We start from the raw sequence: 12,040 nt of genomic DNA, 5'->3' as shown, positions 1-12,040 counted from the left end.
TTACTATATTATTTTAATAAATTGTATTTTTCTCCATCGTTACCTAATGTTACACATTCACAATTGAATGATAAACCTACAAAAAAAAAACATGATAGTAAATAGAGCTAATATGAAAAGGTATGTTGAAATGTTTAATTTTCTTATTGAAGTACATGTTTACATAGCAATGGACTCTTTTTTGATTGGTTTGAAAAATAATCAATTTTAATCTTCTAAATTGTGTATACCCTTATGGCTAACGGATAGACACGTAACTTCGTCCACACGATTTATTTGAAATGATTTTATTTTTTATCACAAATTAAAACCCACTTATCTATCACAATTTAATTAAACCACACATTATTTAGATATATTAAACACCCTGACCTTCACACTGATCCAATTTTTTGAATGTTCTTACACTAATCTATAAGATTGTTTATGAGTAGGTTATAACTTATAATCTATTAGTTTAATATTTTTTGGAATTTGAGAATTTTCTTCTTTATCACTTTCTCCTCGCTGGAAGGCTGTTTGCGAGCGGAGTTAGGAAGAGTCGTACGAGACAGCTCACGTACAATTCGGGAGTCGAGCCCTGCGCAGGGGCTTAGGTCTTTCTCAAAGCTTTAACATCTTGTAAAACCACTGATTCATATGCAATTTTCCTCTCTGAAAGATGCCCAATCAAAAAGGATGTGCCACCATGCCCGATGGGCAAGAAAATGACATAACCAAATAATTATTTTGCCAATGATGGATTTCGCGAGTAGGAAGTGAAATTAATACTATGTATTCAAAAGCATCAAACCTCTCACGGTACTTGTTCATTATAAAATGTAATACAATGTTATGAATATTTATTTCTAATAGAGCTTATGGATATAAATCACTTTTTAAAAAAATTAGATATATTTTTTCAAAAAATATAGCTAATCATATGATAAAACTTTACCAAAAATAACTTGTCAAATTTATAAATATACTGCCAAACGCTAATTTAGTGTCAAAATCTAGATATATTCTTGCAATAGTAGGATTTGAAAGTAGCAATGACATTGGATTGTTGTATTATATGTGCAAAATAGTTGAAAATTGGAGGTGACCTTGTGATTTGAAGTTACGGATTTTGATTAATAAAGATATTGAATTCTAAATTACTAGTATGTATAAATTTAATGAAATTTATCTCAAAATTATTGAATTCTGTTAAATTTGTAGCCGACACGCTAACTCGTCAGTGTTGCATGGATTGAAACAAATTCAACATTCAAATATGTTGGGTTTGATCTTTGTTAATAATAAATTATTAGATGTTTAAAATTATAAATTCAAAATACATTTCTTAACATTGTACATAATTTTTCAAACACATACATATATATTTATATATTCATTTTATGTGTTGAAATATGACATTTTAGATGACATACAAATATCATAAAAACCAATACATTGAAGTTTTCCTCCATCAAATTCCCTTCCAACTCATCGTGTTTTTTTATAGTAATATACTCTAATTTTACGGAGATTTATTAAACATTTTACGGACATATTTACATATAACCACACATATAAAGGAATTGAGAATTTTTTTATTATTTATAAAGTAAATAAAAAAAATAATTTAGATCTCTTATGCATAATAATAAAAGTTTCTTTTAAAATAAATTCTAAAATTAAAAATATTTATAAATGATCTACAAATTTTATTCACCTATGAATATTAAAAAGGGTAAAAAAAAAGAGAGAGAAATTGATGTAAATACAAACAAATTATACATGCGGGACCACCACTTGATAGGACTACCTCCAACCTTTCCATATCTTTCACCCACGTTTTTTGTCAATGAAATTACAATTATTACTATTATAATTATTATGCACAATATATATAAATATATTTTAAAATTTAATTTCAGCTAATATTTATATATTTTTTATTATATATAAATAGATATTTAGTAAGTGTTTGGATATGTGATTTTATCTCATAGTTTAAAATTATGAAATAAAATCAACATTTGAACATGTAATTTCATCTCATGGTTTCATGCGAGGCTCTAGGCCTCCGAGCTCGAAGCTTAAAACTTTGAATCTATACCAAATTATACTCGACAATTGAAGAGAAATCATGAGATAAAATTTTAAATTCTCTAAAAAAGCGATTTGAGGATTTCATATCATGATTTTGCATTTTTTTCAAATGTAAAAATTAACCCACAATTTTATACTTTATAAAAAAAAAACAATTTTATATCTATAATTTTTTTTGCGAGAATATCAAATGAGTGGTGAAATATTCACAGAATATAAACATGATGATATAGTTATTAATGATATTGACCATGTTCAATTTTATTAAAAAGTAGTTCAATACAACTCACGTTCAATTTGCCTTTTTTATTGAACTAAAATTTGATCAATAAATATTGTATGTTGTTTGGAATAACTTTTTGATAGTGTATTATACTTTTGTTATAAACCTTTACTTATTTGATAAGATTATATAAAAACTTCAAGATAATCAACTTATGTTTTTTTTTAATGTTTGTGAGCAAAAATACAACTTAAAAATTCAAATTGCATATCAAAACAAAATTTTAACTTTATCTCATATGACTAAACGAGTTCTTAAATTTGTATAAAATTAAATAAGTAAACACATGTATCATACGTGACAATTCACGTTTTATGCGGTGTCCTATGTGTATTATGCATGTATGTGTCTACTTGTTCAATTTTATTTAAATTTAAGTATTTACTTGTATACATGACATGAATATCAATTGAAATCAAGTTAAATAATACATTTACATATCATGCCTGATTATTATTATCCGTATTAATAATTATTGAATTAGAGCAACGTATTTTTCTTTAATTAATATATTAATGTATATTGTTTTCATAATTGACGTACCATGACTATCTTCCTAATGAATCAACCTTTTTTTTTAATTTATAATTAGAACCAAGCTCCATAATCAACGTATTTTTCGTTAATCAATATATTAATGCATATTAAAATCATCTATTTTAATCCTTCATTTCTCTTATGTATAATCACTCCCGCTCATTCCCCCAAACTTTCTTCTGAGTTAAGCTTACTCTCTCCCAGAAAAACCCTAAAGCTAACCACTCCACTGATTTCTGAGAAGAATTCAAGAACTGATATACATTAGCATTTACCAAAGACCCATTTGAGCTATTATACCCTTTTTGGTAGCTTAATCGCTTCTTTCCTTGTAAGTTCACACATTTAAAGCTCCTTTGTTTTACTTGCTTATGAGTATTGCTTTGGTTAATTGTTTGTTTAATAGTTGTAATAATTGAACACCCTTTTCCCTAATTTGCTTACTTGTGAAGTTGTTTTCTTTGTTGGGTTTGTGTTAATTTAAATTTTGAGTGTGTTCACTTTTTCCATCTTTTTGGTTTTCTGTTTTTTTTGGGTTGTGAAATTTCAGGGGTTTCTTTCGTTATGTTTTGCTTTAGTGTGGGGTTACTTGTTTAATGGTGACTTTTTTGAAGTGGTTTTTTTCTTTTTTTTCTTTGTTTTAATCATTTTCTTCTGGTTGATGGATTTTGAGTGTAAATTTCATTAAGGGTATACTTGTTTTATGGTTGATTTGTTGAAAGTGATTTGTTTCAGCTTGATTTATGATTTTCTATTTTGGGTTTAAGTGGGTTTTCTAATATTGGGAAAATAATATGCAGATATGCTTCTGTTATGGGGAGTTCAGAGGTGTCAGAGAATCGGGTGGTGAGAAATAGGAATGGTATAAAATCACATGGTGAGGATGACCTTGAGGGAATGACAAATGGTGGGTGCGAGCAAATGGTTAATGGTGCAAAGGAAAATGAGAATCTGGGTGATGAGATTTTGGAGGATTTTGATACATACTGGGAAGATGTCAATGACCGCTTAATGGTATCAAGGATGGTAAGTGACTCAGTGATTAAGGGGATAGTGAGTGCGGTGGAACAAGAGGCAGCTGAGAGACTATTGGATAAGCATAGGGAATTAACCAACTTAAAGGAGTATTTGCAATTTCATGAAGGGGGTCTTAGCACCACTGAATTTGAATCTCTTGGGTCACTTATGTCGCAGGATGAGCTAGAAAACATGATTTTTCGAAAACGTATGACTTTATCAGATGTTTTCATGGAGCATGGCAAGATGGGAGACTTTCTTGATGGGCTAAGAAGTTTGGCAAAAGATGAATGCAAGAAGTTGAAGAAGAGTATTGATGAGCTTAGAAGATCCAATTCTATTTGGAACAGGAGCTCTCACGTTGAGATGGTGGAACTAGAAGGTATTCTACAAGAGGAAGAATCTGGAATTTGGGTTCAGTTGGACAAACCACTAGATAACATGAGAATGATGGTGGATACCATTTTTAAACGAATGGATGTTATGCTACAGTTGTCCAAGACATCTCTTGGTCAGTGGCAGGAGGAACATCTAATCGAAGTGGAGCTTGAGGCCATGGTAATGCGTAGTGTAGTTCGGACTGTGCAAGAAGAATTTGAGTACAAACTGTGGGACCAGTATGCTCAGTTGTGTGGTGACCGAAATGAGAAGTTGAATGCCATCTCTAGTTTACGGACGGAATTGGATGCTGTTTTGAAGTCATTGTCAAGTTCAGAAAATGGGCATGCAACTTCCCATGGATCACATGATGCAGATTTCTTTTCACGCAAGACAGCAAGTGAGTTCGTGACTTCTTCAAAATCTGTTTGTGATGGAAATGGAAATGGAAAGCTGGAGGATTCTATGACTGATATACCTGAGAACTTTGATGCTGTCACGTTGAAGCACATGTCAAAAGATGAAATGGTGACTTATTTTAATAATATAATGACAAAGATGAAGAGACACCATGAGTCCGTTCTGCAAAAGAAAACCGATGAATATTTTGTTCTAAGGGCAGAGTATCTAAATCTTAGAGGAGGCTCTGCTGTGCCACATAAAAAGGTTAAGGGTGAATCTGACATTCTAGGGAAGAAGATTTCAGAAATTATATTCAAATTGGATGATATCCTGGTGGAGAATGAAAAACATCCTGCATTTACCCAGGAGACTTTAAGTTTCGGTAACTTAAAGGATAGGCTTGATAACCTTCTTTCCGAAAATCACCAGCTTAGAGACTTGCTTAAAGATAAAAAATATGAAGTTAAGTCCCTTTTGTCCCAAGTTTCAGATGCCACTGAGAAGAGGCCTCAACATTCTTTGGCAGAAGCAGGCATGCTAAAACAGATAAGAGATCTCAATTTAGCCATGGAAGAGTCACTGATAGAAGCTTCTGTAAGGGAAGACGTGTATACCTGTTTTCTAAGGGGTCTCGGTGGCGGGGAAAGAAATGAAGTTGAGGAATTAAACTTGGGATTTGATATGCTTAATGAAAGTAATGATACTAATACTGGAAGTGCTAGAAAAATTGAAATTGAAGATTTAGAGATGGAGTGCCAGATTATGCAAGAAATTTGTGGAGTGATTTCCGGTGAAGGCATTAAGGAGGCCAAAGCTATGCTTCAGGAACTGTATTGGGAGCATTTGAATGAAAAAGAAATTCGAATTTCTCTTGACACAAAAATTATTGAGATGGAAAACAAATTAAAATTTGAGGTTGAAGAGAAGGACAGATTGTCAATTTTAGTGAAAGAAAAGGAGAAGTTAGTAACAGATGCATCAGCTGCTCTAGCAAAAGAGAGGGATCAGTTTGAGCAGGCTTCTCAAGAGTTGAATGCTGCAAAAGAATTTGCAAGTAAACAACAAACCTTAGCTTCTAGGTGCAACAAAGAAATAAATGTAGTAAAGGGCCTGTTGGCAGAAGCAATGGAGCAAATTGAAGTATTGAAAGAGGAGGCAGCCCAATTAAATAAAAGTCTTGAGGAGAAGGCGGAGGAGTTAAAAGAAGCTAATCACAGGGCAAATATGGTCCTTGCTGTTTCTGAGGAGAGGCAAACTCTTTTGTCCTCACTTGAATCAAAAGAAATAGAACTAAGAAAGCAGGTGGAAACAATAATTGGTAATATAAATGAATTGTCAAAGATGGTTGCTGATTTTGAATGCAGGGTGACAGGAAGGTTGAGAACAAATAATGCCAGGTTTGTGCTATCTGTTCTTTTTCGATAAGTGATTGGAATATCATCGTGCCAATATATACATCAAAAAAGACCTTTTGCCCCTTCAAACATGCAGAGAATATAAAAAGTCGATAAAGGGTTTTCAGCCTAAAGGAACTGCAAATTACACCAAGAACATAACATTTGCAAGACATTACTTTCTAAAACAAATACTAAGATGGACTTCTTTTCATAATGCCTACTGTTCTGTTCTTGCCATAAGGACCTAAAAATACACAAAAGGACACTATTCTGGTGGCATTTATACTTTTTTGTTTGTAGCAAAAAATTCCTCTAAATTTGTGGTATTGTGCCCTTTCATCTTTTCAACATGTTACGATCTGCCCCTTGTGTTAACTTTTTCTCTCAAGCAAGAGCCCATATCATGTACATTACAAGTCAACTGTACTAGTGTAAATGGATAAGATATATAAGTCTAGAGTAGTGCCAATCTTTTTCTTTTCTCCCTCCTCTTCTCTACATTGCTAGTGTCCCTCCTCCCCCACCCCTTACAGAAGCGTTTGTGGACTCATGCCTTCTCCTTTCTCTTTCCCAACAAAAATGGCTTCCATCCCATCCTGAGGAAACAAGGACCTAGCTCCAGCACTTTTATTTTTTCTCCAATTACAACCAGCAGATGCAAACATCAGAAATTAAAGCTGAGTTTTTTGGGAGGGAAGCTCACGTCCAATGGGGATGAAGGCCTCAAAAAAGAAGGAAAAGCTGGATTGAAGGTTCACTTTCCTTAACAAAGCAATTTGGGGTTGCATTTACTTTGGGAGTACACATAGCAAATCAAAAGCTTATTTACTCTAATTTTAACTTTTCCCAACCAATCAAAACACTCCACAATGTAAACCAGATACAACTAAACCAAAGGCATTTATCAAATAATAAGTACTAGGTTGGAAATTCCTATAGGAAGCGGCAGGAGTGGTACTTTTAGGAGATGAAATTGAGAAGGAAAGTGAAGAAAAATGAAAACAGGATAAAAGAAAGGAAGGAATAAAAAGAGATTACATTTTTGCCCTCACATTTGATTGTTTTCTAACAAGTGGCTGATGTGCACTTAGTATGGAAAAGGGGTATAATGCCACAAAACTAGTTAAGGGGATAAATTTCACAGATTTAATAGCTAGGAGGCCATGTTAAACTTTTCATCCTTTCCATTTACTTTTCTTGTAATGACCTGTGGATTTACTTATCTGGAAAAAGATTTGGTATTGACCTGCATAATTTTTTATGTGAAAAAAGATTTAGTTTTTGGTGTCACTATATCCATAGTATTGGAGATTTCATTCTTGTTGACCTATTAACTGACTATATCCTTCTACCTTATCATTTCTCGTCCCATATTTGCACAATCAGAAGTTGTATGGACTATGGTGTAGCTCTCCTCTACTTTTAATCAACTTTTTCCAATAATTGAGTTGGTTTTCTGTCTGCCAAAAGATAAAAGGGAATTTGCTTTATCTATTTTTTCAGTCGACAAGCCTCCTTAGTTGATATTTATGTGTGTGTGTGTGTGTGCGTCTTTTCAAATGATATATTATCTGTGGTTTATCGGGTGATCAATCCTCTCCACTTTTGTTTCTGAAGTATTGGTAGTGTTTTGCCTTGCCATCACGTTTCTAGGTATTGGTGCAATTAGGGTTGCGTATCGTGCGGTTTGGTTCGATTTTGAAGTTTATCGGTTTGACTTATCGGTTATCGGTTTATAGACATGTCAAACTGTTATAGAACCATTAAGATATTGACTTATCGGTTATTGATCATTATCGTTTCGGTTATCGGTTTAACCGTTAAAATTTGATACAAAAAACCAAATAAAAATCAGTTAGAGACAAGGTGACAAACCAAATGAACCATGCACATTAGTTGATAAATTGCGTTGCTCAAAAGCAAATGTGAAACATTGTATAATAACCAAGAGTTTGAGACAATAAGAAATAAAAGTATGAAAACTAAACCCTAAGTGAAAGACTGTAAGATACCAAATGACAATAAATATAAATTATTAAGTTACTATCGGGTTGTTGGTTAACCCATTAAGAAAAAACCTTAAACCGTTAAGAAACGATAATCCGATAATAAAATAAAATTAAAACCATTACCAAAGCCGCTAAACCAATAGCTCATTACCGATAAACCAATAACTTTTTTTCGGTTCGGTGTATTGGTTTCGGTTTGATTTTGAACAGCCCTAGGCGTAATCATTCAGTTCTTGTAGGGGAAAAAGTGGGAAAAATTATGTAAACATTTTTGTTTAACTGGCATACACATACACACTCAAAAGCTTGTTCTGCTTAGAAGACATGATTCTTGTGAAGTTTACGTTGGATTATCTTCACTCAGACCTAATGCAATTTGTTGGTAGTACTTCCAGGTTTGAGCACTCATATTCTCAATTGGATTCTCTTGTTAAGAAGGCCAATTTGCTGAGAAGAACAACACTACTGTACCAACAAAGGCTTGAAAAAAGATGTTCAGACTTTCAATTGGCTGAGGCTGAGGCAATTACACAGAATGCATCTTTCTTTATATTTCTGTTTTTACAGATAAATAGCAATTAACTATATGCAATATTATTAATTGGAACTTAAGCTTTTTACCTAGAGTCGGATCCATGATTTGAACTTGATGGGTTCTATCTTTAAAGTTGTTAGGCACTGAACTCACTCTACTTTTGAAATTATGGGTTCAGTATCTATTTATGTTGAAATTTGTAATTTACACATATATGTGTGTTCTGGGGTCAGTTCAACTTCAACCCATAGCTCAAGCGTTACATTCACCACTGTTTTAACCTTTTACCAAAAATTGCATCATGCTTTAACTTTCTGATGTTTTACTACGGTTTACGAAGTTTTTCAGAGGGATTTCTTGTACATTCAGGTTGATCTTTTGGGAGATGAGGTGGATACACTTCTAAGCCTAGTTGAGAAGATTTACATAGCACTTGATCATTACTCGCCAGTTTTACAGCATTATCCTGGGGTAAGATGAATCGCGACTTAAAAGATATATTATATCAATTTTTCCTGCGAAACAAATGTTAGTCTGGTTTTTTTCGGATTCAGTTATATGTGTATAATAATCATCTCTAAGTTCCAATATTCTTCAAGTATGTTCAGGCAGGTTTCAAAATGAGAATCTGTCCTTTGCATCTGAATATAAAGTACACTCCTTCCTATCGAAGGATAAGTTGTTAGCTGGGTATCTAGTTGTTAGCATGTGCAACCATTACAAACCAGCGGTTAAAGGTCAAGTGACAAGGGGGTGGGTATCTAAGTTATTAGCACGCACAACTTTTACAAACCAGTGGTTGAAGGTCAAGTGACGAGGGGTAAAAACTATATTTCTACTGTTCTTCACTGAAGATAATCGGGTATTTTGGGCATGGGAGGAAGCTACTTCCAGTATAAACTTGTGTCACCTCTGAAGCATGCAATTGCATTTATATGGGGCAATATTATATCTTGCTAACATGTCGATTACTTTAATGCAGATTATGGAGATTCTTAAGGTGATCAAAAGGGAATTAACTGGAGAGTCTACCAAGCTAGTAAAATCATCTCCTGCTTAAGGTAATTTTTCTTCTGCTAAAGTATAGTTTTCACATTTCAGTGGGTGATAGCATAACATTTGGTTTCATTGTTGTTAGCTAGATCAGCCTCTTAAGACAAACCTTTATGAGAATGTCTAACTATGATATTTTCTTGAACACTAAATTGCTGTTTCTTACTTTCTCTATTCTAATTTATGCAGCACTCTTTGTTTTTTAGTTTGTTCTAAAATGAATGACACCTTTCTATATCTGCTTCTCATTGTGCCTTTAATGACATGGTCTTGTACCCTATATTGCTCGGACTCTTCAAAAATGTCGACGGGTGCGTGGCGGATCCTCCAAAAGTAGTGCATTTTTAGCAGATCCAACACGGGTGCGGCAGTATTTTTGGAGAGTCCGAGCAACATACTTGTATCCATAGAAATGCCAAGGCATGTTTAAGACCCCCACCCCAATTTGTAACGGTACTTTTGGTATACATGCTAACGTTCTTTCTTTGTTTCATAAACTCTGGAGCCAGTCAAATGCCGCCATATAAAATGAATAGAGGGAGTAATGAAAACATTTGCTGAAAAATTGTCACCTACTCAAGAAAAGGGGGGAAAAAGGACCGCAAAATAACTGCTTTGTATAATCATGCACCATTAATTCTCAGGAATTTTCTCTAACAAAGAAAAGAAACTGAAAAAGAGAGGAAAACAGATGAGTTGACAAAAAAAATTGAAGGTTGAGAAAACTAGGGCTGATGAAGAAAGGCGAGATCTTGAAAGGAAAAGGACGGAGGATAAAAGGTTGCTTTAGAAAATTTTAAAGAGGAATCAGAGAAAGAAAAATAAATCAAAGTGTAGTTGGTGAAATCGGAGCATCAAGATACGCAGTTGGTGGTAGAAAGAGGAAACACATAAGAGAAAAGACGTGACGATTCAGCAGTTGTTAAAGCCATAGAACAAAAGAATCTTTCAGAGCTAACCACAAAATGGCTATTGATTAAAAACTGTCATACTGCTGATTTTGCATGGCAGTTGGAACAAGATAGAAAATAGATTGAATATTTGGAGGAAGTGAAATCCCCCCCCCCCCCTGGTCGGTAAATTGGGAACACCACAAAAGACAGAAGTATACAAATAACAGGCACAGTAGCTTGAAATCACGCCTGCTGCAAGACATCAGAACATATCTTAGGTTTTCTTTTAACTGTTTCTTTCATAAATCAACTTGTCTTTTGACTCTTGTTTCTTTTGTTGAACAGATAAAGAGTTCAATTCCTGGAGTTTTTGCATTCCTCCATCCCTGCTGGTACTAGTTTGAAATTCCACGAAGCTTAGAAAAACAGATTTTGGTTAGCGTGGCAGACGACGTGTAGAATTACTTTTGTAGCAACTTGAAATAGAATTAAGTTTTCTAAGTTTCAACTGACCTTGCTTGTAGAGGGGGAGATCCTAGTTAGTTCTGTATATTTTGTATCATCATCGGGCAGGAAAATCCCAACACCTTTAGTTGCAGCTGTGAAATTTTAGGTACATTTGTCAGCTTTCATGTATATAGAGAAGCAATATGTACAGACTACTTTTGGCTTAGTTTAATTTTATGGAATCCATGTGTTTATCATTCTTCTTTCAGTCTTTTTTCCTCTCATTGAATAATTCAATTCTGGAATTGGCAATTATTTTTTTTCTCTATAAATTAGATGAATTCTTCCTTGCTTCTCATTGACAGTGATTTAAAATAATAGTTTTGAGCTTTGTACTTTTTCTAAGGTTTTCCTTTATTGGGAATATTGAGTGATTTGCACCCAATGAAGATTTTAGATTAATTTAATCTATAAGTCATTATAACTAAAAATCTAAAAATGATAATTTCATAAACCTCCCTTCAAGTTTGATATTGTGAATTTGTGATATTTAACTTTACTTATAGTTTATAATGTTACGTTTACCTCTTTTTTTTAATTATAACAATGAACTCTTCTTAACATTTTATAAATTAAAAGAAGTCTAAATGTACACACTCTTTATGTAAACCACTTCCACAATTTATGAATGCTTTATATAAGTGTCTAATTTAAAAAACATGTGTTATAAATATATTTATTTTCTCCTATAAAAAAAAAATTCTACTTAATTATGATTCATCTCTCGATTCATCTTTCGAGCGAAATAAGAAATTACTTCTACTTTATCCTTCTTATTTTATCATTTCATAACAATGAGTCCTTTTTGTTTTATGGCTTAGTTTAACCCATCATAGAACAACAAAAAAATTGCATCAGAAGTCAAATCATACAGGACCTTAATTATTGAACAAGAAGAAACTCTTACCTTGGATTATGACAACACTTAAACGTGTGGAGGCAAGACGTGT

At 33.2% G+C, this 12,040-nt stretch overlaps 1 protein-coding gene across 3 annotated transcripts; it reads left to right on the top strand.

Annotated features, from left to right (window-relative positions):
• The first annotated feature begins 3,033 nt into the window (after positions 1 to 3,033).
• On the top strand, positions 3,034 to 11,289 carry LOC129875299 (WPP domain-associated protein). Of its 3 annotated transcripts, none has more exons than XM_055950752.1 (6): positions 3,035 to 3,230; positions 3,700 to 6,093; positions 8,498 to 8,624; positions 9,007 to 9,108; positions 9,620 to 9,698; positions 10,929 to 11,289. In XM_055950752.1, exons 2-5 carry the CDS (start codon positions 3,713 to 3,715, stop codon positions 9,695 to 9,697), a joined length of 2,688 nt encoding a protein of 895 aa, XP_055806727.1. In that variant the 5' UTR covers positions 3,035 to 3,230; positions 3,700 to 3,712; the 3' UTR covers position 9,698; positions 10,929 to 11,289. The 3 variants fall into 3 exon arrangements, 2 of the variants coding, with proteins under 2 accessions (XP_055806727.1, XP_055806726.1); XM_055950751.1 differs by having other exon boundaries at positions 8,489 to 8,624; XR_008763137.1 differs by lacking the exons at positions 8,498 to 8,624; positions 10,929 to 11,289 and having other exon boundaries at positions 3,034 to 3,230.
• The last annotated feature ends 751 nt before the right edge of the window (positions 11,290 to 12,040 follow it).

Source organism: Solanum dulcamara, chromosome 11 (assembly GCF_947179165.1).
Source record: "Solanum dulcamara chromosome 11, daSolDulc1.2, whole genome shotgun sequence".
In the NCBI taxonomy this organism is placed as follows: Eukaryota; Viridiplantae; Streptophyta; class Magnoliopsida; order Solanales; family Solanaceae; genus Solanum; species Solanum dulcamara.
The sequence above is the reverse complement of the archived record's forward strand: the minus strand, read 5'-3'. Positions and strand labels throughout refer to the sequence as shown.